The sequence below is a fragment of the Aquarana catesbeiana genome, linkage group LG11 (genome assembly GCF_042186555.1).
Source record: "Aquarana catesbeiana isolate 2022-GZ linkage group LG11, ASM4218655v1, whole genome shotgun sequence".
Lineage (NCBI taxonomy): Eukaryota > Metazoa > Chordata > Amphibia > Anura > Ranidae > Aquarana > Aquarana catesbeiana.
The window spans coordinates 11,281,734-11,305,934 of NC_133334.1; the positions used below are offsets into that span (position 1 = coordinate 11,281,734).

Consider the following 24,201-nt stretch of genomic DNA (forward strand, 5'->3'; position numbering starts at 1 on the left):
CAGTCTGTACCCCAGTACATCCCCCCCAGGTCCATCTGACTCCTAGTATATAACCCCCCCAGGTCAGTCTGTCCCCCAGTATAACCCCCCAGGTCAGTCTGTCCCCCAGTATAGAACAGAGAGAAGCACACCGCTCCAAGCAAACTCAGGTCCAGGATGGATCACAGGTGCAAACCTCGGCTCACCACCGTGGAATACGAACAAGACAAGGAATTGGTCACACACTGGAACTCCAAATTATCTCGATGTCATCTTTATTGCCAAAAAAGGGTCAGACAGATACAGGCAATGGTAGACGTTTCACAAGCAATGGCTTGCTTGTTCACAACCAACAAGAACAAGCAAGCTATCGCTTGTGAAACCTCTACCATTGCCTGTATCTGTCTGACCCTTTTTTGACAATAAAGATGACATCGAGATAATTTGGAGTTCCAGTGTGCGACCGATTTCTTGTCTTGTTTGTCCCCCAGTATAACCCCACAGGTCAGTCTGTCCCCCAGTATAACCCCTCCAGGTCAGTCTGTCCCCCAGTATAACCCCTCCAGGTCAGTCTGTCCCCCAGTATAACCCCTCAGGTCAGTCTGTCCCCCAGTATAACCCCCCAGGTCAGTTTGTCCCCCAGTATAACCCCCCAGGTCAGTCTGTCCCCCAGTATAACCACCCCAGGTCAGTCTGTCCCCCAGTATAACCCCCCCCAGGTCAGTCTGTCCCCCAGTATAACCCCCCAGGTCAGTCTGTCCCCCAGTATAACCCCTCCAGGTCAGTCTGTCCCCCAGTATAATCCCTCAGGTCAGTCTGTCCCCCAGTATAACCCCCCAGGTCAGTTTGTCCCCCAGTATAGCCCCCCAGGTCAGTCTGTCCCCCAGTATAACCACCCCAGGTCAGTCTGTCCCCCAGTATAACCCCCAGGTCAGTCTGTCCCCCAGTAAAACCCCCCAGTTCAGTCTGTTCCCCAGTATAACCCCCCCAGGTCAGTCTGTCCCCCAGTATAACCCCCTGGGTCAGTCTGTCCCCCAGTATAACCCCTCAGGTCAGTCTGTCCCCCAGTATAACCCCCAGGTCAGTCTGTCCCCCAGTATAACACCCCAGGTCAATCTGTCCCCCAGTATAACCCCCCCAGGCAGGCCCGGACTGGCCAAAGGGGCATGCAGGCCGCTCTATTGACATCATCCCGGCAAAGCAGGTCCGCGCTGTAGCCGTCATTCGGCTATAGCGCAGATCTCAAGTGGATAATCTGTGAAAACATATATACAAAAAACAAAAAAATGCAGCCCTGTGTGATACTGAACCTTACAAATGCAAAGATAGTGCCATAAACAATGAAAATCAATATTGCTAAAAAAATGTAACTATGAACATAAACTTTTTTGTGTGTAACAAGCAAGCTCACACTGAAAGAAATGTAGTATTATTCCTTAACCACTTGCCGACCAGCTGCCGCAGTTGTACTGCGGCAGAATGGCACGGCTGGGTGAAACAACGTTATGTAACATTGCTTCGCCCTGTGGCCACAAGGGGGCACACGCCCCCCCCACTTCTCGATCACCACCGGGCTCCCGCGATCACCGTGGAGACACAGAGAACCCGGAAATGTGTGTGTGTGAACACACAGTTTCCAGTTTTCTGAGAGGAGAAGTGATAGATCGTCTGTTCATACGGAGTATGAACAGTGATCTGTTATCTTCCCTGCACAGTCCCCTCCCCCCTTCAGTTAGAACACTTCCTAGGACACACTTAACCCCTTCACTGCCCCCTAGTGTTTACCCCTTCACTGCCAGTAGCATTTTTACAGTAATCAATGCATTTTTAATCGCACTGATCACTGTATTAATGCCAATGGTCCCAAAAATGTGTCAAAATTGTCCAAAGTGTCCTCCATAATGTCGCAGTCACGATAAAAATTGCAGATCGCCGCCATTACTAGTAAAAAAAAAAAATTAATAATAAAAATGCTATAAAACTATCCCCTATTTTGTAGTCGTTTAACTTTTGCGCAAACCAATCAATAAATGCTTATTGTGATTTTTTTACCAAAAATATGTAGAAGAGTACGTATCAGCCTAAACTGAGGAAAAAAATGTTTTTTTATATATTTTTGGGGGGATATTTATTATAGCAAAAATTAAATAATAATGCGTTTCTTTCAAAATTGGCGCTCTTTTTTTGTTTATAGTGCAAAAAATAAAAACCGCAGAGGTGATCAAATACCACCAAAAGAAAGCTCTTTGTGGGAAAAAAAGGACGTCAATTTTGTTTGGGAGCCACGTCGCACGACCGCGCAATTGTCAGTTAAAGTGGCGCAGTGCCGAATCGCAAAAAGTGCTCTGGTCAGGAAGGGGGTAAAATCTTCCGGGGCTGAAGCGGTTAATATCAAGTGTCCAAAAAAAAGAGATTTTACTCAATTTTCATCAATCCACAGAGACAAATGTGCAAATGCACTATCCAGCCTCTTTCTTGTTTTAAAATTGAGGATAACTTCTGTGGATTTTCCTGTGGGATCCTGCTGAGCCAGTTTCACTTATGCTGCGTACACATGAGCAGACTTTCCGGCATACTTGGTCCGGCGTACCGGATTTCGTCGGACAATTCGATCGTGTGTGGGCTCCAGCGGACTTTTTTTTCTCAAAAGTTTGACGGACCTAGATTTGAAACATGTTTCAAATCTTTCCGACAGACTCGAATCCAGTTGAAAAGTCCGTTCATCTGTATGCTAGTCCGACGGACAAAAACCGACGCTAGGGCAGCTATTGGCTGCTGCCTATCAGATACGAATCCGTCAGATACGAATCTGACGGATTCGTATCTGACGTACGAATCCGTCAGACTTTGGTTGATCGTGTGTAGGCAAGTCCGTTCATTCGGAAAGTCCATTGGAAAGTCCGTCGAAAAGTCCGCCGGACAAAGTCTGCCGTAAAGTCCGGTTGTGTGTACGCGGCATTAGAGCCCAGGAGTGGTTCAGCTTCCTATGTGGACCAAACGTGCGGTCACACTGTTGGAGGTGAGCGCATTCACACTGGGGGGGGGGAGGGGTACGCACGTGTGTAAAGTCACCCTCTTCTGATCAGGAATATCATCACTAGTGTCACTTTTTGGACAGTAATACGTATAATACCCCGATTTGCACTTTTGTCTCTGTGGATTGATGAAAATTTGGAGAGAAATCTACTTTTTTGGACACTTGATTGTTACAAAAAAAAATAATAATAATATTTTTTTTATGTTCATAGTTACATTTTTTTTTTTTAGCAATATTGATTTTCATCGTTTATGGCACTATCTTTACATTTGTAAGGTTCAGTATCACACAGCGCTGCATTTTTTTTTTGTTTTTTGTAAGGTTTGTACAGTGATTGGATTTGGGGCCAAAGGGATAGTTCAGAGTCCAGGACCTAACACCCTGATATATATAAAAAAAAATGTATTTATCAGTTTAGGCCAATATGCATTATTTTACATCATTTTGGCAATAAAAATCACAATAGGCGTATATTGATTGGTTTGCGTAAAAGATATAGCATCTATAAACTATGGGATATATTTATGGATTTTTTTTTTTTATTGTTTGTACTGGTAATGGCAGCGATCTGCGATTTTTAGCAGGACTGCGAGATTGTGAAGGTTTTTTTATCCTAAAGCATAGAATGCACCTTCTGCCTTTACAACCACTTTAAACTGACCCCGGTGCTGCTGGGCAGTTTATTGGGATCGCTGTGTTGATGTGGGCATTGGGTGGTTGGGCTAAAATATGCAGATATATAAAAATGAATACACATAATTAACCACTTCAGCCTCGGACCATTTGGCTGGCAAAAGACCAGAGCACTTTTTGCGATTCGGCACTGCGTCACTTTAACTGACAATTGCGCGGTCGTTCAACGTGGCTCCCAAACAAAATTGACGTCCTTTTTTCTGACAAATAGAGATTTCTTTTGGTGGTATTTGATCACCTCTGCGGTTTTTTATATTTTGCGCTATAAACAAAAAAAGAGCGAAAATTTTGAAAAAAATGCATTATTTTTTACTTTTTGCTATAATAAATATCCCCAAAAAATATATAAAAACATTTTTTTTTTTCCTCATTTTAGGCCGATACGTATTCTTCTACATATTTTTGGTAAAAAAAAAAAAAATCGCAATAAGCGTTTATTGATTGGTTTATGCAAAAGTTATAGTGTCTACAAAATGGGGGATAGCTTTATGGCATTTTTATTAATATTTTTTTTTTACTAGTAAAGGCGGCGATCAGCGATTTTTATCGTGACTGTGACATTATGGTGGACAGACAGGACACTTTTGCCATTATTTTGGGACCATTCACATTTATACAGTGAACAGTGCAATTAAAAATGCATTGATTACTGTGTAAATGTGACGGGCGGTGAAGGGGTTAACCAGGAGGGGGAGCCGTGGGGGTTAAGTGTGTCCTAGGGAGTGATTCTAACTGTGGGGGGGATGGGCTATGCGTGACACGACACTGATCACCACTCCCGATCACAGGGAGCTGTGATCAGTGTCAGTGTGATTAGGCAGGACGGGGAAATGCCTGTTTACATCAGCATTTCCCCGTTCTTCCTCTCCGTGAGACGATCGCAGGACATCAAGTCCACGGGACCCGCGATCACACTCACGGAGCTCACGGAGGACGTGCATGCGTGCCCACAAGCCGCATCTTAAAGGACAACATACAGGTACATTAATATGCCTGTACGTGCCCTTCTGCCGACGTATATCGGTGTGAGCCGGTCGGCAAGCGGTTAAGAATATCTTCTAAAAATGATGTCTAATTTCAATGTATTCCTGATCAGTCCAGAGTCATAGACATGGAGACATTGCTTTTCATTTACCCCTTTTCACACTTTATTCTGTTTCTTCTGATATACAAGTACACGTCCTTCTTATGGTGTATAGAGGTATATAAAAATGGAAATGTATTTTACGTCTTCTCATTGTTTTCTAGGTGATCTTATTGTATCTGAGATCCCAGGTGATCAATATATTCCTCATATGAAGAGAACAACTCTAACCTGTCAGATAACAAGTTCCAGACTAAAAGAAATCCAAATAAATGTATATCTGAGAACAACCACTAACATGAAAAAAACTCTTATGGCCTCCTGGAAACCCAAAGACCGGACATCATCCAATTATCCTTCTAATGACTTATCAACAGCCGGAGGCCAGAAGGACAATAATCCAGATGTCCTGTCTGTGCTGGAAGAAGGTGCCGATCGCCGTACAGTGTTACCTGTGGAAATGAAAGCTGAAATAACAAAATCCTGGTTTGGAGTAGACAAGTGTCTCTGCTTCATTACTATAACCCTGAATGCAGATATAGATATCAGGGCACTGCTTGAAGTAGAAGTGGAACACACTTCCTTAATACGGCCCACCTCTGTACACAAAATTCTGAATGTGTACAAAAGTAAGTAGTGGTTATACAGTAGGTACTAAGAAAATGTTTTACATTTAAAGTTCTGTGGTCACAGCATACACTTAAAGGAGATCTGAGGTTGCAGCATACACTTTCATGTTATAACATCAGCATTGTAATAACAATACAAACAATAGTTATAATTGACAATCTAATATAAAACGTATTTGAAACATCTCCATTCATGTTGTGGGTGCTGCCTGTCTGTGATTCCTCTACTGACTCCGCCCCCTGAAGCTCCTCCTCTCAGCACCTATGTAGTTCAGAAGGTGGGGCTCTGTGAAATGTGTGACACAGCAGTGCACAAAGGAAATAAATGTGTGGGAATCTTCACAAAGTAAGGGTTTTTATTTTTTTTTTACATTTAATTTTTATTGGAAAATGTTCAAATATAAACAGTACAAAGTAGCAAAGAGTGACTACAAGAAAATAGAATATGAACAACAATGAGAAAGTTTACATCTGGTACATACAGTATATCTTTCATAATAACAAACATCAGGAATGCAAGTATTGTTGATTAGGAAATTACAATCAGGTGTGTAATGATGCATACTTAACAAACATCCTATAACAAGGATGTTCAAAATAACAAATTACCCATATATACTTAAGAATAAGCCGACCCAAATATACGCCGAGGCACCTAATTTTACCACAAAAAAACTGGGAAAATGTATTGACTTGAGTATAAGCCTAGGGTGAGAAATGCGTAGCTACAGTAAGTGGAAAAGAGGATCAACAATGCCCATTTGCAGCCCCACTGTGCCCATCTGCAGCCTCACTGTGCCCATCTGCAGCCTCACTGTGCCCATTTGCAGCCTCACTGTGCCCATCTGCAGCCTCACTGTGCCCATCTGCAGCCTCACTGTGCCCATCTGCAGCCTCACTGTGCCCATCTGCAGCCTCACTGTGCCCATTTGCAGCCTCACTGTGCCCATCTGCAGCCTCACTGTGCCCATCTGCAGCCTCACTGTGCCCATGTACCTTTGATCCGCTGTGTCAGACTTGATGAGGAGGGAGGGGATTTGCACCTGATTATGCTTTGTACATTGCACCCTCTCAAATGATTCTCAGCAGGGTTGTATGCAGGATTAATCACTTGAGACAGACATTATAGGAAGTCCATGCTGTCCACTGTAACAAAGCCCCGCCTCCTGCTCGTCCATGATAGAGGAAACACTGATTCAGTTTCCCAGCATTGTTATCAGTGTTCTGTTTATCACGGATGAGGAGGAGGCAGGGCTTTGTTACACTGGACAGTGTGGAACAGTTAGGACAGACCCTCACTCTAGTATAAGCCGAGGGGGACTTTTTCAGCATAAAAAAAAACTATGCTGAAAAAGTCGACTTATACTCAAGTATAGACGGTAATTGACTTTTTGAGGTGGCAGAAAAAGACTGGTATAAAGAGAAAGAGGTTTACATGGTGTGATAAAAATGGGCGTATGAAGGCATATTATATCTTGATAAAATACAGTGGGGTCAATTCACTAAATGTAATATATATATATATATATATAGTCACATGACAATTTTTTTTGAAAATATTGCATGAGGTAATAAAAGAATCAATTCATCAAAGTATAAAGAAAATGCATGAGGTTCTAAGGGGAGATGTAGATAACCAGTAAGGGTGGCTCCAACTACTTATCCAACCAGTAATAAGACATGAGCACAAAACAGCAAATAAAGGAGCGCTCCCAGCCCCGTGGAAGTCAATAGAGTCACAAGCCCAGGAATAGATAAAATCAAAAATCAGGAGTGCCAAGACTGCTACATCCCCAAGCCAGTGGAGAGGAGAAACGCATAATCCCAAAAGCTGAAGGATGACACAGGATCCCGGACCCCACAGTAGGTTACACCGCCCTGGAGCCAGGACAGTGGGGTCTGGGATCCTGTGTCATCCTTCAGCTTTTGGGATTATGCCTTTCTCCTCTCCACTGGCTTGGGAATGTAGCAGTCTTGGCACTCCTGCATGCCATGCTTTTTAAAGAGGAAGTAAACTCTTATTGTTTACTTACTTATAATAAGGCTTACCTATAGGTACTGTAGATATCTTCTAAACTTGCACTGTTTAGGAGATATTCAGAGTGCATGCAGCCGATGACGTCATTGGCGTATGCGCTCCGAAGGTCCGGCTTACCGTGCTGGACCTTTAGAGCCAGTGCCGTAAACGGCGGCTCCCACATGCATGCATAGGAGTGACATCATCGCGCCTCCGGCCACTCACAGCGCCGAAGCCCATGAACCAAGAAGAAACAGCGAGGAAGAGGTCAGCCATCTCAGCGGTGTGCGGTCGCTGCTGGAGGGCTTTGAAAGTATTTGATAATGAGCCATTATTCCTTTCTCTTGCAGGTTTTTATTTTTTCCCCCCAGGGTTTACAACCTCTAACTTTTTATTGAAGTGATTTTTTATTTGTATGACTTCTACAGGGCTGGGAACACTTTGTTATTTTGAATTCAAATGAAAATATCAAATGTGAGGTAAATACTGCACATTTGTTAAAAGGGTTGTAAAGGTTTGTGTTTTTTCACCTTAATGCATCCTATGCATTAAAGTGAAAAAACACCTGGCTGTCACGGGCCCCCCAGCGCCCATTTTACTTACCTGAGCCCGTTCACCTGCTGTACATGTCCCCTGGCGTCCTCTTCTCCATGGGGTCTCAGTTTTAATTGGATAGACTGATAGCAGCGCAGCCATTGGCTCCCGCTGATGTCAATCAAATCCAATGATGCTGCAGCGGGGAGGGGGGGCAGGACCAAGTCCGGCATTCTGTGTCTATGGACGCCGAGTGTATGACATGGGAGCGCGCCTGCAAGGTAACCCCCTCGGGAGAGAGCTTCCCAGAGGGGATTAGCTATTGCGGGGAGGAGACGCGAGAGCCACAGTGGGACTCGCTGAAGTCGCACTGTACTCTTATACCAAGTGGTTCAGGTTTTTTTTAATTTTATCAAACAAATTTTATCAAACAAACAATCTTAACAAAAGTCAGATTTTGGCTGCAGCTAGGGGGCATCTAGGAGCCCTTAACTACCGAGTTTGAAGTTTGGGGGATCTATGGTTGCAAATGGGCACAGTGAGGCTGTGAATGGGCATTGTTTACCCTCTTCTCCAATTACAGTAGCTGCACATTTCTCACCCTAGGCTTATACTCAACAAGTTTTCCCAGTTTTTTGTGGCAAATATATATATATATATATATATATATATATATATATATATATATAGCACCCTCTACTTAGGTAGGTGCTAGAGGTGAGATTTCTTGTGAGAGCAAGAACATTTAGGCAAGCCTGTTTGTTTTGATCTGTGTGGATTGGGAGTGGCTCAGAGAGTAGGCTGGTGACTCACAGACAGCATCATTCCACTGTCACCTCCCTTTTCCTTCTAGAGGATTCTAGAAGAAAGGCAGAGGAGAGAGGTGGAGCTGTCTGGGGTGTCTCAGGAAGCCCTGACCAATCCCCAATTAGGATTGGCAGGGGGCAGGTCTCCTTGATATACTCAGGGTCAGCCCAGCTGGGGAGGAGTTGTCGTGTGGAAGAACTGAGGATGGAGTACTAGGCTGTTGGGGCCTTTGGGGACACTCCCCATTATGGGTGGGGGGGTGACCTTGGGCCTGGGACTCGGTGTAGGACAGATCCCTTCAATAACGCATGAAGGATCTGAACAGGAGGCACAGAAGAGTCATAGAGGTCAGCAGGACCTAGTACTGCCGGGCAAGTCTTCAGGAGGGGACCATCGGTTTTCAGACAGGAGGGCTGGTGAGTGACATGTGCTATCGGGAGGACTGAGAGGAAACAGTCAAGGCTGGGTGTGGAGCCAATGAGGATTGCTATGTCACGGGCAGTGGAGTCTGGCAGCTGCAGCCTGGAAGGCTGGCAGGCCTGACTGGGAGCAGTAGTCCATCTGTTAGGATGGCTAGCACCAATAGACTTTTCATATTTCTGCTACACTATAGGGGCCCGCAGTCCCTGCCTAAAAAGGGCAATTACTGGGGCCTGGCTGAGCCAGTATCAGGCCTCACCATGTGCTAGCTGCTTCTTCAGTAAAGGATTGGGCAGGAAGAAGAGAGAGAGAGAGAGATAGTCTGCAAGCAAGTGTTGTGCAGGAGGAGTTTGGAGTAGTGTCATGTACAAAGAGTGTCCGTAGTTCTGTCCCAAAGTTTTTGTTCTAAAATTCCACTCAGCATCTCATACATTCCCATCCCTATCCAAGTTCAAATCCCTAAATAAAAACACAAAAAAACAAACAAAAACAAGCACGTGGACTGTTCATTGTCTCCAAGGTGATTGGGAAGTGAATGTGGGCCTGGGTACCACTACACATATAATATATTACACACACACACACACACACATACATACACACATACAGTATATTACACATGCAAAATACATATCCTAAATGCACATGTTGTCCGGTATTTTTTGTGCCGGCAAATGTCTCCCAATAGGGATGAGCCGAACACCCCCGGTTCGGTTCGCACCAGAACCTGCGAACGGACCGAAAGTTCGCACGAACGTTAGAACCCCATTGACGTCTATGGGACTCGAACGTTCGAAATCAAAAGTGCTCATTTTAAAGGCTAATTTGCATGGTATTGTCCTAAAAAGGGTTTGGGGACCCGGGTCCTTCCCCAGGGGACATGTATCAATGCAAAAAAAAGTTTTAAAAACGGCCGTTTTTTCGGGAGCAGTGATTTTAATGATGCTTAAAGTAAAAAAAAAAAAAGTGAAATATTCCTTTAAATATCGTACCTGAGGGGTGTCTATAGTATGCCTGTAAAGTGACGCGTGTTTCCCGTGTTTAGAACAGTCCCTGCACCAAATGTCATTTTTAAAGGAAAAAATCTCATTTAAAACTGCTTGCGGGTTTAATGTAATGTCGGGTCCTGGCAATATGGATGAAAATCAGTGAGACAAACGGCATGGGTACCCCCCAGTCCATTACCAGGCCCTTTGGGTCTTGTATGGATATTAAGGGGAACTCCGCACCCAAATTAAAATAAGGAAAGGTGTGGGGCCACCAGGCCCTATATATTCTGAACAGCAGTATACAGGCTGTAGGTTTGTTGTTAAGTAGAATCTCTTCGTAATTTTGAACGGGTACATTTTTAACGTGTTTAGCTCCAGCCAAAAAATCTTTTTTAAGCTTTTTGGAAAACATAGGGAAGGGTTATCACCCCTGTGACATTTGTTTTGCTGTCTTTCCTCCTCTTCAGAAGATTTCACCTCACTTTTTGTCCCAATGGATTGGAAAGCATCAGTGGAAAGGAGAAATGTTTTTCCCATATTAACTCTTACAGGAGAGAATTTCCCTTCCTAGGGGTAGATTTATTCTCACTTCCTGTTGTCTCCTTCCGTTTGCAAGTAGGAGTCGTTTGTAAGTTAGTTGTTTGAAAGTAGGGTCCTGCCCTATATACTCAGCAGAAATTTGGGCCTTAGGTGTTGCTGTGGCCACAACACTGTAAGCCCTCTGCTGTGAAATATTAGATCAAGAATTGTAATTACATGCCCCTGTTGAACAGGAGCTGAAAAATTAGGCCTTAGGCACTGGTGCTGGTGCCACAACACTGCAACCCCTCACAGACACTCTAGTTGGAATGCAGGAACGAGCCCTGCTGCAAAGTATTGCATCAAAAATTGTAATTACATGCCCCTGTTAAACAAGGGCTGAAAAATTGGGCCTTAGGCACTGGTGCTGGTGCCACAACACTGCAACCCCTCACAGACACTCTAGTTGGAATGCAGGAACGAGCCCTGCTGCAAAGTATTACATTAAATCGTAATTACACGCCCCTGTTAAACAGGGGCTGAAAAATTGTGCCTTAGGCACTGGTGGTGGCACCCAGAACCAAAAATGTTCTTACAAGCTATCAGCGTGATGATTGAGGAGGAAGAGGATAATTACTCAGGGATAGTCACTCAGCATCAGCATAGGCAGTCTTTGAAGGGATCTGAGATTTCAAAAAAAATTATTTGGTTACATCAGCATCAGGTGTTTGGTAGCTGGTGGTGATCCAAGACTCATTCATTTTTATGAAGGTCAGTCGATCGACCGAGTCAGTGGACAGACGCACCCTGTGATCGGTTACCACGCCTCCAGCAGCACTGAATGTGCGTTCCGAAAGAACGCTGGATGCAGGACAGGCCAGTAGCTCAATTGCATACTGTGCAAGCTCTGGCCAGTGATCCATCCTCAAGACCCAGTAACCCAGAGGATTTTCGGTGGGAAAGGTGTCCAAGTCTGATCTTGCCCCTAGGTATTCCTGCACCATGTAAAACAGACGCTGGCGATGGTTGCTGGAACCGATCATACCTTGGGGCTGCGGACCAAAAAATTGTCTGAACGCATCGGTCAGACGGCCACCTTCTCCACCGCTCCTTCTTTGACTGACCGAAGCCTCAGCAACACGTTGTCCAGAAACAGGAGTTTGTAACCTCCCAGTCTCTGGGAACGCGTTGCACAGACCTTTCTGTAAGGCCTCCCGAAGATGTTTCATCCTCTGCTCCCTCTGCGATGGCAAGATAAGGTCCGCAACCTTACCCTTGTAACGTGGATCAAGGAGGGTTGCCAGCCAGTATTGGTCCTTCTCCTTGATACCACGAATACGAGGATCCTTACGCAGGCTTTGCAGGATCAGGGAGGCCATGCAGCGTAGGTTTGCTGAGGCATTCGGTCCGGAGTCCTCTGGGTCACTAAGGACGACATGGTCCGCAGCCACCTCCTCCCAGCCACGTACAAGTCCATGTGTTTCTTGGGACTGATCCCTTAAAGACTGCTGCTGATGCTGAGTGCCAGGCTCCACCTCCATACTGACACAATCTTCCTCCTCCTCCTCCTCCTCCTCTTCCTCCTCGTCCTCTTCCTGTGTGATCGGCGGGCACGCAGGAACACTGTCTGGATAAAGGGGGCCTTGAGAGCTAAGGAAGTCCTCCTCTTCCTGCCTCTGTTCTGCCTCAAGTGCCCTGTCCATTATTCCACGCAGCGTGTGCTCCAACAGGTGGACAAGGGGGACAGTGTCACTGATGCATGCACTGTCACTGCTCACCATCCTCGTGGCCTCCTCAAATGGTGACAGGACAGTGCATGCATCCCTGATCATGGCCCACTGGCGTGGGGAAAAAAAAAACAAGCTCCCCTGACCCTGTCCTGGTGCCATAGTCGCACAGGTACTCATTGATGGCCCTCTGCTGCGTGTGCAGCCGCTGCAGCATGGCCAACGTTGAGTTCCACCTGGTGGGCATGTCACAGATTAGGCGGTTCTTGGGCAGGTTAAACTCCTTTTGGAGGTCCGTCAGCTGAGCACTGGCATTATATGACCGGCGGAAATGCACACAGACTTTCCTGGCCTGCCTCAGGACATCCTGTAAGCCCGGGTACCTGCCCAAGAACCGCTGCACCACCAAGTTAAGGACGTGAGCCAAACAGGGCACATGGGTCATTTGTCCCTGTCGGAGGGCAGAGAGGAGGTTGATGCCATTGTCGCAAACCACCATTCCTGCCTTAAGTTGGCGTGGCGTCAACCACCTCTGAACCTGCCCCTGCAGAGCTGACAGAACCTCTGCCCCAGTGTGGCTCCTGTCCCCCAAGCACACCAGCTTAAGCACCGCATGGCATCTTTTGGCCTGCGTACTTGCGTAGCCCCTTGAATGACTACGGAGCACCGCTGGTTCCGAGGAAGAGGCCATGGAGGAAGAAGAAGAGGAGGGGGTGGAGGAGAGAGGTGTGTCACAATCATTAGCATTTTGGAGGCGTGGTGGCGGAACAACCTCCAACACTACTGCACCTTGTCCTGCATCCTTCCCAGCTGCCAGCAGAGTCACCCAATGCGCCGTGAAACTTAGGTAACGTCCCTGTCCATGCCTGCTGGACCATGAGTCAGCGGTAATATGCACCTTACCGCTGACCGCCCTGTCCAGCGAGGCATGGACATTGCCTTCCACATGCTGGTAGAGAGCCGGAATCGCCTTCCGTGAGAAAAAGTGGCGTTTGGGTACCTGCCACTGAGGAACCGCACATTCCACAAACTCACGGAAGGGGGCAGAGTCTACCAACTGAAAAGGCAGCAGTTGAAGTGCTAGCAATTTTGCCAAGCTAGCATTCAACCGTTGGGCATGTGGATGGCTGGGAGCAAACTTCTTTCGGCGGTGCAGCAGCTGGGGCAGGGAAATTTGCCTGGTACAATCTGACGTCGGTGTACCAAAATCAGATTGCCCACAAGTACGTGGCTGTGACACACCTAATTCTACACCTTCATTCCTCTCAGTGCAGGTCTCAGAGAGGACTGAAGGTCTAGTGGGGTTGGAAATCTCAGCTGATGAGGAGCAAGCAGAGGTCCTCTTTGTTCTTTGGTGTGGGTCTTTTAGATACGCTTGCCAACAAACTGCATGGCAGGTCAACATATGTCTGGTCAAGCATGTGGTACCCAAGCGGGAGATGTTTTGGCCACGCGAGATACGCTTGAGACATATGTTGCAAATAGCAGCGGTGCGATCTGATGCACTCGTCTCAAAAAAGGCCCACACCAAAGAACTTTTTGAATAACGCGCAGAGACTGCAGCGCCCTGCACATGTGGAGCTTTGGGGTGTGATGCAGTCAATGTGCTGCCCTTAGGCTGGCCCCTGGAGGGCATCCTGCCTCGTTGGTGATGTGCCGCCTCCTCCTCCTCCTCCTCCTCCTCTCTCCTATCAGGCACCCACGTTGAGTCAGTGACCTCATCATCCCCTCCCTCCTCATCACTGGAGCAAACCTGGCAGTATGCTGCAGCAGGGGGAGCATGACTGCCAGATTGCTGTCCTTCTTGGGCACCCCCTCTGTCCGTGCTCGTGTTACTGCCTTCATCGAGCTCAGTATCATCATCAGAGCCTTCCAAACGCTGGGCATCCTCCTGGAGCATGTACCCAACACTGTGGTCAAACAGTTCGAGGGACTCCTCAGGAGGACATGGTGGGGCTAGGGAAGGAGTCACTGATGACATTGAGCCGAGGGAAGAGGCCGCTGCTTTGCCAGACAAAGTACCCTGGGCATGGGTGAGAGAGGATGAGGAGGATGAGGACGGCTTGGTCATCCACTCGACCAAGTCTTCCGCATATTGCGGCTCAACATGGCCAGCTGCCGAAAAAAAGGCCAAGCGTGTCCCATGGCCACGTGCTGATGAGGATGCACCATCTCCACGACCAGCACTAGACACAGAGCCTGCTTGCCCTCTCTTATTGGCTTGTGACTGTCTGCCTCTCCTTCTTGGCCTTCCAGACATACTAATGGCCTGTAGCTGCACTAAGCTGGGATATATATATATATATATATATATATATATGTACTGATACTGCAGCTAGCAAAATCAACTGCCTGCCTGTAGTATGAGAACACCACCAACCTTCTACAGGTAGCTTTAGCTGAACACTGTGAGGTGGACGCACCCCACTAACTTGTAGGTTTAGCAGAACACTGTGAGCAGGACGCACTGCACTAACTGTAAATAGTCTAGCTGCCTGACTGTGGTATTAGTAGGATCAAAAGAACACCAGCAATTTTCTTCAGGTAGCTGTATTTACTGTAACAAGACAAGCCTGCCTGTCAGTAAGAAGATAACAGAAACGGATCTAGCTGAACACTGTGAGCAGGACGCACCCCACTAGCTTGTAGGTTTAGCTGAACACTGTGAGGTGGACGCACCCCACTAACTTGTAGGTTTAGCTGAACACTGTGAGCAGGACGCACCCCACTAACTTGTAGGTTTAGCAGAACACTGTGAGCAGGACGCACTGCACTAACTGTAAATAGTCTAGCTGTCTGACTGTGGTACTAATAGGATCAAAAGAACATCAGTAATTTTCTTTAAAATACTGTAACAAGACAAGCCTGCCTGTCAGTAAGAAGATAACAGGAATGGATCTAGCTGAACACTGTGAGCAGGACGCACCCCACTAGCTTGTAGGTTTAGCTGAACACTGTGAGGTGGACGCACCCCACTAACTTGTAGGTTTAGCTGAACACTGTGAGCAGGACGCACCCCACTAACTTGTAGGTTTAGTTGAACACTGTGAGCAGGACGCACCCCACTAACTTGTAGGTTTAGCTGAACACTGTGAGGTGGACGCACCCCACTAACTTGTAGGTTTAGCTGAACACTGTGAGCAGGACGCACCCCACTAACTTGTAGGTTTAGCAGAACACTGTGAGCAGGACGCACTGCACTAACTGTAAATAGTCTAGCTGCCTGACTGTGGTACTAATAGGATCAAAAGAACACCAGCAATTTTCTTCACGTAGCTTTATTTACTGTAAAAAGACAAGCCTGCCTGTCAGTAAGAAGATAACAGGAACGGATCTAGCTGAACACTGTGAGCAGGACGCACCCCACTAGCTTGTAGGTTTAGCTGAACACTGTGAGGTGGACGCACCCCACTAACTTGTAGGTTTAGCTGAACACTGTGAGCAGGACGCACCCCACTAACTTGTAGGTTTAGCAGAACACTGTGAGCAGGACGCACTGCACTAACTGTAAATAGTCTAGCTGCCTGACTGTGGTACTAATAGGATCAAAAGAACACCAGCAATTTTCTTCAGGTAGCTGTATTTACTGTAACAAGACAAGCCTGCCTGTCAGTAAGAAGATAACAGAAACGGATCTAGCTGAACACTGTGAGCAGGACGCACCCCACTAGCTTGTAGGTTTAGCTGAACACTGTGAGGTGGACGCACCCCACTAACTTGTAGGTTTAGCTGAACACTGTGAGCAGGACACACCCCACTAACTTGTAGGTTTAGCAGAACACTGTGAGCAGGACGCACTGCACTAACTGTAAATAGTCTAGCTGCCTGACTGTGGTACTAATAGGATGAAAAGAACACCAGTAATTTTCTTTAAAATACTGTAACAAGACAAGCCTGCCTGTCAGTAAGAAGATAACAGGAACGGATCTAGCTGAACACTGTGAGCAGGACGCACTGCACTAAATGTAAATAGTCTAGCTGCCTGACTGTGGTACTAATAGGATCAAAAGAACACCAGTAATTTTCTTCAAAATAATGTAACAAGACAAGCCTGCCTGTCAGTAGGAATATAACAGGAACGGATCTAGCTGAACACTGTGAGCAGGACGCACTGCACTAAATGTAAATAGTCTAGAAGATAACAGGAACGGATCTAGCTAAACTGAATACAGTGTATATATATATGCAACACCTGGGATTCATATATATACACAATACACTTTAAGTGCAGCTAACTGACTGACTGTCCTGCCTAATCTAGCTAACTCAAATGAAATGACACTGTCTCTCTCTCTCTCTAAGCACACCGGAACACACTGCACAGGGCCGCCGTGCAGGCGGCCTTATATAGTGTGGGGCGTGTACTAAATCCCCTGAGCCATAATTGGCCAAAGCCTCCTTGGCTTTGGCCAATTATGGCTCTCTGTTAAGGCGGCGCTGTGATTGGCCAAGCATGCGGGTCATAGTGCATGCTTGGCCAATCATCAGCAAGCAATGCACTGCGATGCCGCAGTGAATTATGGGCCGTGACGCGCCACACGAATTTGGCGCGAACGGCCCATATCGTTCGCAATTCGGCGAACGATCAAACAGCCGATGTTCGAGTCGAACATGGGTTCGACTCGAACACGAAGCTCATCCCTATCTCCCAACATTCTGCCCATGTGTATAAGGCTTAACGGTCACACAGACAGCAATAAAACCTGTTTGAGCCCAATATCTTTCCATTCCTTCAATTTTTTTCTACTTTAATACAGTAAGCTTTACAAAAGCAGCCAGAAAAACAATGAAGATGATTGCAATGCCAGCCTTAGCCAGATATCGTGTACACACGGGCGGACTTTTCGACTGGACTGGTCCGACCGAACAAATCCGTCGGACAATTCGACCATGTGTGGGCTTCATCGGACCTTCAGTGGACCTTTTCTGTCAAAAATCTGACAGACTTTAGATTTGGAACATGTTTCAAATCTTTCCGACGGACTCGAGTCCGGTCGAAAAATCCGCTCGTTTGTATGCTAGTCCGATGGACGAAAAATGACGCTAGTGCAGCTATTGGCTACTGGCTATCAACTTCTTTATTTTAGTCCGGTCGTACGTCAACACGTACAAATCCGTCGGACTTTGGTGTGATCGTGTGTAGGCAAGTCCGTCCGTCGAAAGTCCATCGGAAAGACCGTCGGACCTTTGATGCTGAAAAGTCCACCCGTGTGTACACGGCATTACATTTGCAGGGATATGATATAAAAATAATATGACTCCATCTCATTGTTTTACAGATATACCTCTTGTATCAGACATCATGGGGGATATGTGGATTCCTCAAATGAAGAAGACAACACTATCCTTTCAAATAACAGAATTCAAACTGAAAGAAATTCACATAAAGTTATACCTAAAAAGACGTAATGATAAAGAAATCCATTTCATCCACTCATGGGCATCTGTGGGCCCTCCATCAGGTGAGGACAAGGCTGCTGGACATCGGAGTGGAGATATTATTGAAGAAGATCCTTTGCTGGAAGACACTGTGAATGATACAATGTTACCGGTGGAAATGGAAGTGGAGATGACAGAAACAGAAGATGGAAGCTACAAATGTGATTGCAGAATTTCTCTAACTCCAAACGCAGATACAGATGGCGGTGCCATACTTGTTGTGAAAGTTACTCATGCCACCCTGCCACTGCCACTGTATAGATGTCACATTCTGAATGTAATCAAAGGTGAGGTCTATTTGAAGAAATATAAGAATTGCTAAATAGTGTTGGGCAAATTGTTTGGCCCGAGCATGAGTTTGGGATGAACATCTGAATTATCGGGGCGTTTAACCATTTGTTCAGCCCGACGATCGATCACAATGGACTGCGTCGCAGCACAGTGCATTGAAAGCCCTGATTGGCTGAAGCAATGAAAGCTTTGCCTAATCAGGGCACAGAGCACTGTCAGAGCCATGACTGGACATGGTGACTCTATCCAATCACGGCTCATTGCTCTTAGTCCCACCCCACACTAAAAAAGTATTCTTCCCATAGCGGCCACTTGTAGTGTGATATTGGCGTGGAGAGCGAGTGAGTGTGCTATTCTGATTCTATTGTCAGTATAAAATATCAGTTTAGTGTGAATCTAGCGAAAGTGCAGTGTGAGTGTAGGGTGGCCATTCATTTTTACTTTAGTGTAATTTTATTTGGTCAGGGCAGATTTCCTGCAGTATATTTCAGTGCATTATTGCACATTTACCGCAGTATATTGCAGTGCATTAGTGCATGTTTATCACAGTATATTACATTGCATTAGTACCCCTTTTACTGCAGTATATTATAGTGTATACGTGGAGTGTGTCTGTCATGAATACTCAAAATAAAGTGCCCCAAACAGCTGATTCCATTTATTAAAGTGCATCCACGTACACATTTACACATCTTTATTACATTTTGTTAACCACTTGCCCACCGCTGTCAGCACATAAACGTCGGCAGAATGGCGCAAGTCGGCAAAGTAATGTACCTGTACGTTACTTTGAATTTCCCGCCATGCACGCGCGCCTGCCTCGAGCTCTGTGTCCGTGCCCGTGGGACCCGATCGCCACTGGGATACCCGCGATCGTGTCACGGAGCTGAAGAACAGGGAGATGCTGATGCAAACAGCATCTCCCTGTTCTGCCTAGTGACAGGACACTGATAGTCTGCTCCCTGTCATTGGGAGCAGTAACCAGTGTCATGTCACTGCTAGACAATCCCCCAGACATTTATAATCAATGCCCAGGACACACTAAAACTTAGGAAATAAAATGTTTTTTATATAGTTTTTGGGGATATTTATTATAGCAAAAAGTAAAAAATATTGCGTTTTTTTCAAAATTGTCGCTCTTTTTGTGTTTATCGCGCAGAGGTGATCAAATACCACCAAAAGAAAGCTCTATTTGTGGGGAAAAAAAGGACGTCAATTTTGTTTGGGAGCCACGTTGCATGGCCGCGCAATTGTCAGTTAAAGTGACGCAGTGCCAAATCGCAAAAAGTGCTTACGTCAGGAAGGGGGTCAATTCTTCCAGGGCTGAAGTGGTTAAGAACCCCCCATCATGTCTGGGAGGACAGCAAGAAGGGGCAGACATTCCCATGGCACTGTGAGGGAGTCAGCAGCGTATGTGTCCACAGGCAAAGGTGGACAAGGTGGTCAGTCATCAGGCAGGGCATCATTTCCTCTGTTTAGTGATGTTGCCCATGCAATCCAGCCACAGCATGCAGAGGAGGTGGTGGACTGGCTTACTAAACCTTCCTCATCCTCCTCATCCTCCGTCACCCAAGCAGAGACTCATGCACAGTCCCCTGCAGCTGCCAGAGTGGCAAAACCTGCCCCCTTGTTCACAGTTATTCCTGCCATAGCCCCAGTATCAGGCATGGAGGAGTCAGCTGAGTTATTTGAACACAGCATCAGTCACTTGCCTCTTGATGATGCACAACCATTACTGGATTCAGATGTCGGTTCTGAGGTTTAGGAAGGCAGGAACATGAGCCTAAAGAGAGGGAGAACACTTGTACACAAATTGGCAGTCATGTACCCCCAGCCGCAGCGTATTGCCAAGTTGTCTCCAGTGGTAATAAGGATGGAGGAGATGATGGTGAGGTCACTGACTCGACTTGGGTGCCAGATAGAGCAGAGGAGGAAAGCGAGGATGAGGCACAACCCCAACGAGGCAGCCATCATGGAAGAGTAGAGCAGCCACCCTATTCCACCTGATTGTGGAGCTGTTATCTCCCGGCGTGGCAATCACAGCACAATGTGACGTGTACATTTGGGTACTGTTATCCTTCAATGGCACCCCAAATGCAATGCAATTATTCTGCAACTGTTGCGGACAGGATCACATGGCAAATTGAACCACAGAGAATAGCGCACACATACACAACAAAAGGCAACTTTCAAATCTTGCAAGGCTACTTAAAAACACCTGATATTAATACGTTAATATGGGGATTTAGTCACACCATATGACCATACCATGTTTAAGCCCATCACTACGTCAAAGTACCCCATTTTCAGTGGGTCCTACACTATTCATAGAATGAAAGATGAATCCCACTTCTCAAAACCATGGGGCATACTCACTCCTTACATGGGAGAAGTGTTCTAGCTGCAGATTCCTCTGTCTAAGCTGCACTATAAAGGGACACAGGAATTAACATGGCAATGACAGCAAATGGCAACTTTCAATTTCACACAAACTTGCAGCCCGAAAAAAGAGCAGGAGCTCCATTTTGGGTGGCAAGACGCCTATAGGGCAGCGCATTAAAATGAATGGGTTGCCCTATGCAACATGCAGAATTGTCTGAAAATCATGTGGTGATATTGTGAATGCGACCTAAAGTAATTGCTTCTGTAAACTTGAGCAGAACGAGAAATATATGTTCCACAATGATACATTTGATGGCACTCTGTTCACAAAAATCCTTACATTTCAATAGGCTCCAATTCATAAGCTATTAAAGAAGTTGTAAAGGCAGAAGGTACATTCTATGCATTAAGATAAAATACCTTCTGTATGTAGCAGCCCCCTCAGCACCCCCAAATTACTTATCTGAATCCCATCTCTCTCCAGCAATGTCCATGAGTGTCTCCTCCTGATTGGCTGAGACACAGCAGCGATGCCATTGTCTCCTGTGTCTGTCAATTAAAGTCGGCTAGCCAATCAGGGAAAAGGGGGAGTTGGCCGGGTTGGGGCTCCATGTCTGAATGGATACACAGAGCTGTCACTCAGCTCAGGTGCCCTCATAGCAAGCTCCTAGTTGTAGGGCCACTGAACAGGAGGGAGGGGCCAGGAGAGCCGAAGAGGGACCCGAGAAGAGGAGGATCCGGGCTGCTCTGTGCAAATCCAACTGCACAGATGAGGTAAGTATAACATGTTTGTTATTAAAAAAAAAAACCCCGACTTTACAATCACTTTAGGCAGTGTTTGGTAAATAATTAAGGCAGGTTCAAAACAGTACCTGAAAAGATTGTAACTTTGAGCTACAAAAATGAAGAGGGATGGCTAGGTGCTTGTAAAAACCCCTCGTCCTAAATAAATCATATATAACTTCATTTTGCAAGCATATGGACCCTTCTGTGGTGCATAAAGTAACCAAAACGTTTTTAAAAGATTACAATAACTTTACTGATAGAAAACATAAATAAAATCATATTTTTGAAATGAGGAGAGTAGCTGATTAGTTGCCAACATCCCTGAACTATATATATCATATTTATCGGCGTATAACACGCGCTGGCGTATAACACGCGCCGGTGTATAACATGCACCCCAAGTTTAGGAGGGAATTTTTAAGGAAAAAAACTTTTTAGGAGGGAAGTTTAAGGAAAAAAAACTTACATTAAAATGCCCATCAATGCAGCCTTATCGGTGTCCATCTGCAGCCTTGTCAGTGTCATTGCAGCCTTTTCAGTGTCAGTGCAGCCTTGCCCCAGTGTCCATTGCAGCCTTTTCAGTGCAGCCGTGCCCCCACATGTCATTGCAGCCTTGTCAGTGCAGCTTTGACCCAGTGCAGCCTTGTCAGTGCAGCTTTGACCCAGTGCAGCATTGTCCCAGTGGTCATTGCAGCCTTGTCAGTGCAGCTTTGCCCCAGTGCAGCCTTGTCAGTGCAGCTTTGCCCCAGTGCAGCCTTGTCAGTGCAGCTTTGCCCCAGTGCAGCCTTGTCAGTGCAGCATTGCCCCAGTGCAGCCTTGCCCCACTGGTCAGTGCAGCCTTGTCATTTCAGCCTTGCCCCAGTGTCCATTGCAGTCTTGCCTCAGCAGAGCCTTACCCCCAGTGTCCATTACAGGCTTGGACAGATTTAAATATGCCGCTGAGATTGCAGGGACTGTAGGGACCAAGTGTACTCGGCTCTTCTCGGCTCTTCTCAGTGCCACTCACAGTCATGCCCAGTCCCGCCCTATGATGGACATAATACAGGTCCAATGGTGGGACTGGGCATGTCTGTGAGCGGTGCAGAGAAGAGCCGAGAACACTCAGCTATGTGTATCTCGGCTCCGCCGAGTCCCTGCAGTCTCGACGCCATGTTTGAATCTACATACGGCTGTGTGTATCTTGGCTCCGCCGAGTCTCTGCAATCTCGGCGGCATGTTTAAATCTACACTCGGCTATGTCGGCTGACTGGGGTCGGACAAATCACAGCAGAGTTATGTGTGAAATGCTATTAGTAAAAATAAGAAAATTCTATTTATTTAGCTCAAATATGGGGCGCTGTAATACGTAGCTAGAGTTTTGTGAGGTAGAGATGCAAGTGCCTACATTTGGGGTGCCTATGCAGTGCCAACAACTTGTAGGTTTCTTCTATTGCATGGTCACTAGGGATGAGCCGAACACCCCCCGGTTCGGTTCGCACCAGAACTTGCGAACAGACCAAAACTTTGCACGAACATTAGAACCCCATTGAAGTCTATGGGACTCAAACGTTTGAAATCAAAAGTGCTCATTTTAAAGGCTAATTTGCATGGTATTGTCCTAAAAAAGGATTTGGGGACCCGGGTCCTGCCCAAGGGGACATGGATCAATGCAAAAAAAGTATTAAAAACGGCCGTTTTTTCGGGAGCAGTGATTTTAATAATGCTTAAAGTCAAACAATAAAAGTGTAATATTCCTTTAAATTTCATACCTGGGGGGGTGTCTATAGTATGCCTTTAAAGGGGTGCATGTTTCCCATGTTTAGAACAGTCTGACAGCAAAATGACATTTCAAAGGAAAAAAGTCATTTAAAACTACTCGTGGCTATTAATGAATTGCCGGTCTGACAATACACAAAAAAGTTCATTGATAAAAATGGCATGGGATTTCCCCACAGGGGAACCCCAAACCAAAATTTAAAAAAAAACTGGCGTGGGGGTCCCCCTCAAAATTCATACCAGACCCTTTAGGTCTGGTATGGATTTTAAGGGGAAACCCACGCCAAAATTTAAAAAAAAATTGGCGTGGGGTCCCCCCAAAAATCCATACCAGACCCTTATCCGAGCATGCAACCTGGCAGGCCGCAGGAAAAGAGGGGGGACGAGAGATCGCCCCCCCTCCTGAACCGTACCAGGCCACATGCCCTCAACATTGGGAGGGTGCTTTGGGGTAGCGGCCCACCAAAGCACCTTGTCCCCATGTTGATGAAGACAAGGGCCTCATCCCCACAACCCTTGGCCGGTGGTTGTGGGGGTCTGCGGGTGGGGGGCTTATCGGAATCTGGAAGCCCCCTTTAACAAGCGGACCCCCAGATCCCGCCCCCCATGTGAAAAGTACAAAAGTACCGCTACCATTTCACAAAAAAACTGTCAAAAATGTTAAAAATGACAAAAGACAGTTTTTGACAATTCTTTTATTTAAAGTCTTCTTTTTTCCATCTTCTATCTTTCTTCTTTCTTCTATCTTCCTTTGGTTTCTTCCTCCATCTTCTTCTTCCTCCGATCCTCTGCTTCTTTCTCCGGTGTTCTCGTCCGGCATCTTTCTCCACGGCATCTTCTTCTCTTCATCTTCTTCTCTTCATCTTCTTCTCTTCATCTTCTTCTCTTCATCTTTTTCTCTTCATCTTCTTTTCGGGCCGCTCCACATCCATGGGAGGCTCCCGATGTGTGACGCTTCTCGTCTTCTGACGGTTCTTAAATAACGGAGGGCGGGGCCACCCGGTGACCCCTCCCCCCTCTGACGCACGGGGACTTGACGGGGACTTCCCTGCGGCATTCCCCGTGACGTCAGAGGGGGTCACCTGTTACGTAACGGGTGACCCCGCCCCCCCT

The 24,201-nt window shown here is 46.3% G+C and overlaps 1 protein-coding gene across 1 annotated transcript in view; it reads left to right on the top strand.

The window, feature by feature from the left end:
- LOC141112911 (uncharacterized) overlaps positions 1-18,196 on the top strand; it is a 74,389-nt gene extending 56,193 nt beyond the window's left edge. Inside the window, exons 6-7 of the mRNA XM_073606015.1 lie at positions 4,958-5,422; positions 17,715-18,196. Of these exons, the coding sequence (XP_073462116.1) occupies positions 4,958-5,422; positions 17,715-18,196 (947 nt within the window). The remainder of the gene's footprint in view (positions 1-4,957; positions 5,423-17,714) is intronic.
- The last annotated feature ends 6,005 nt before the right edge of the window (positions 18,197-24,201 follow it).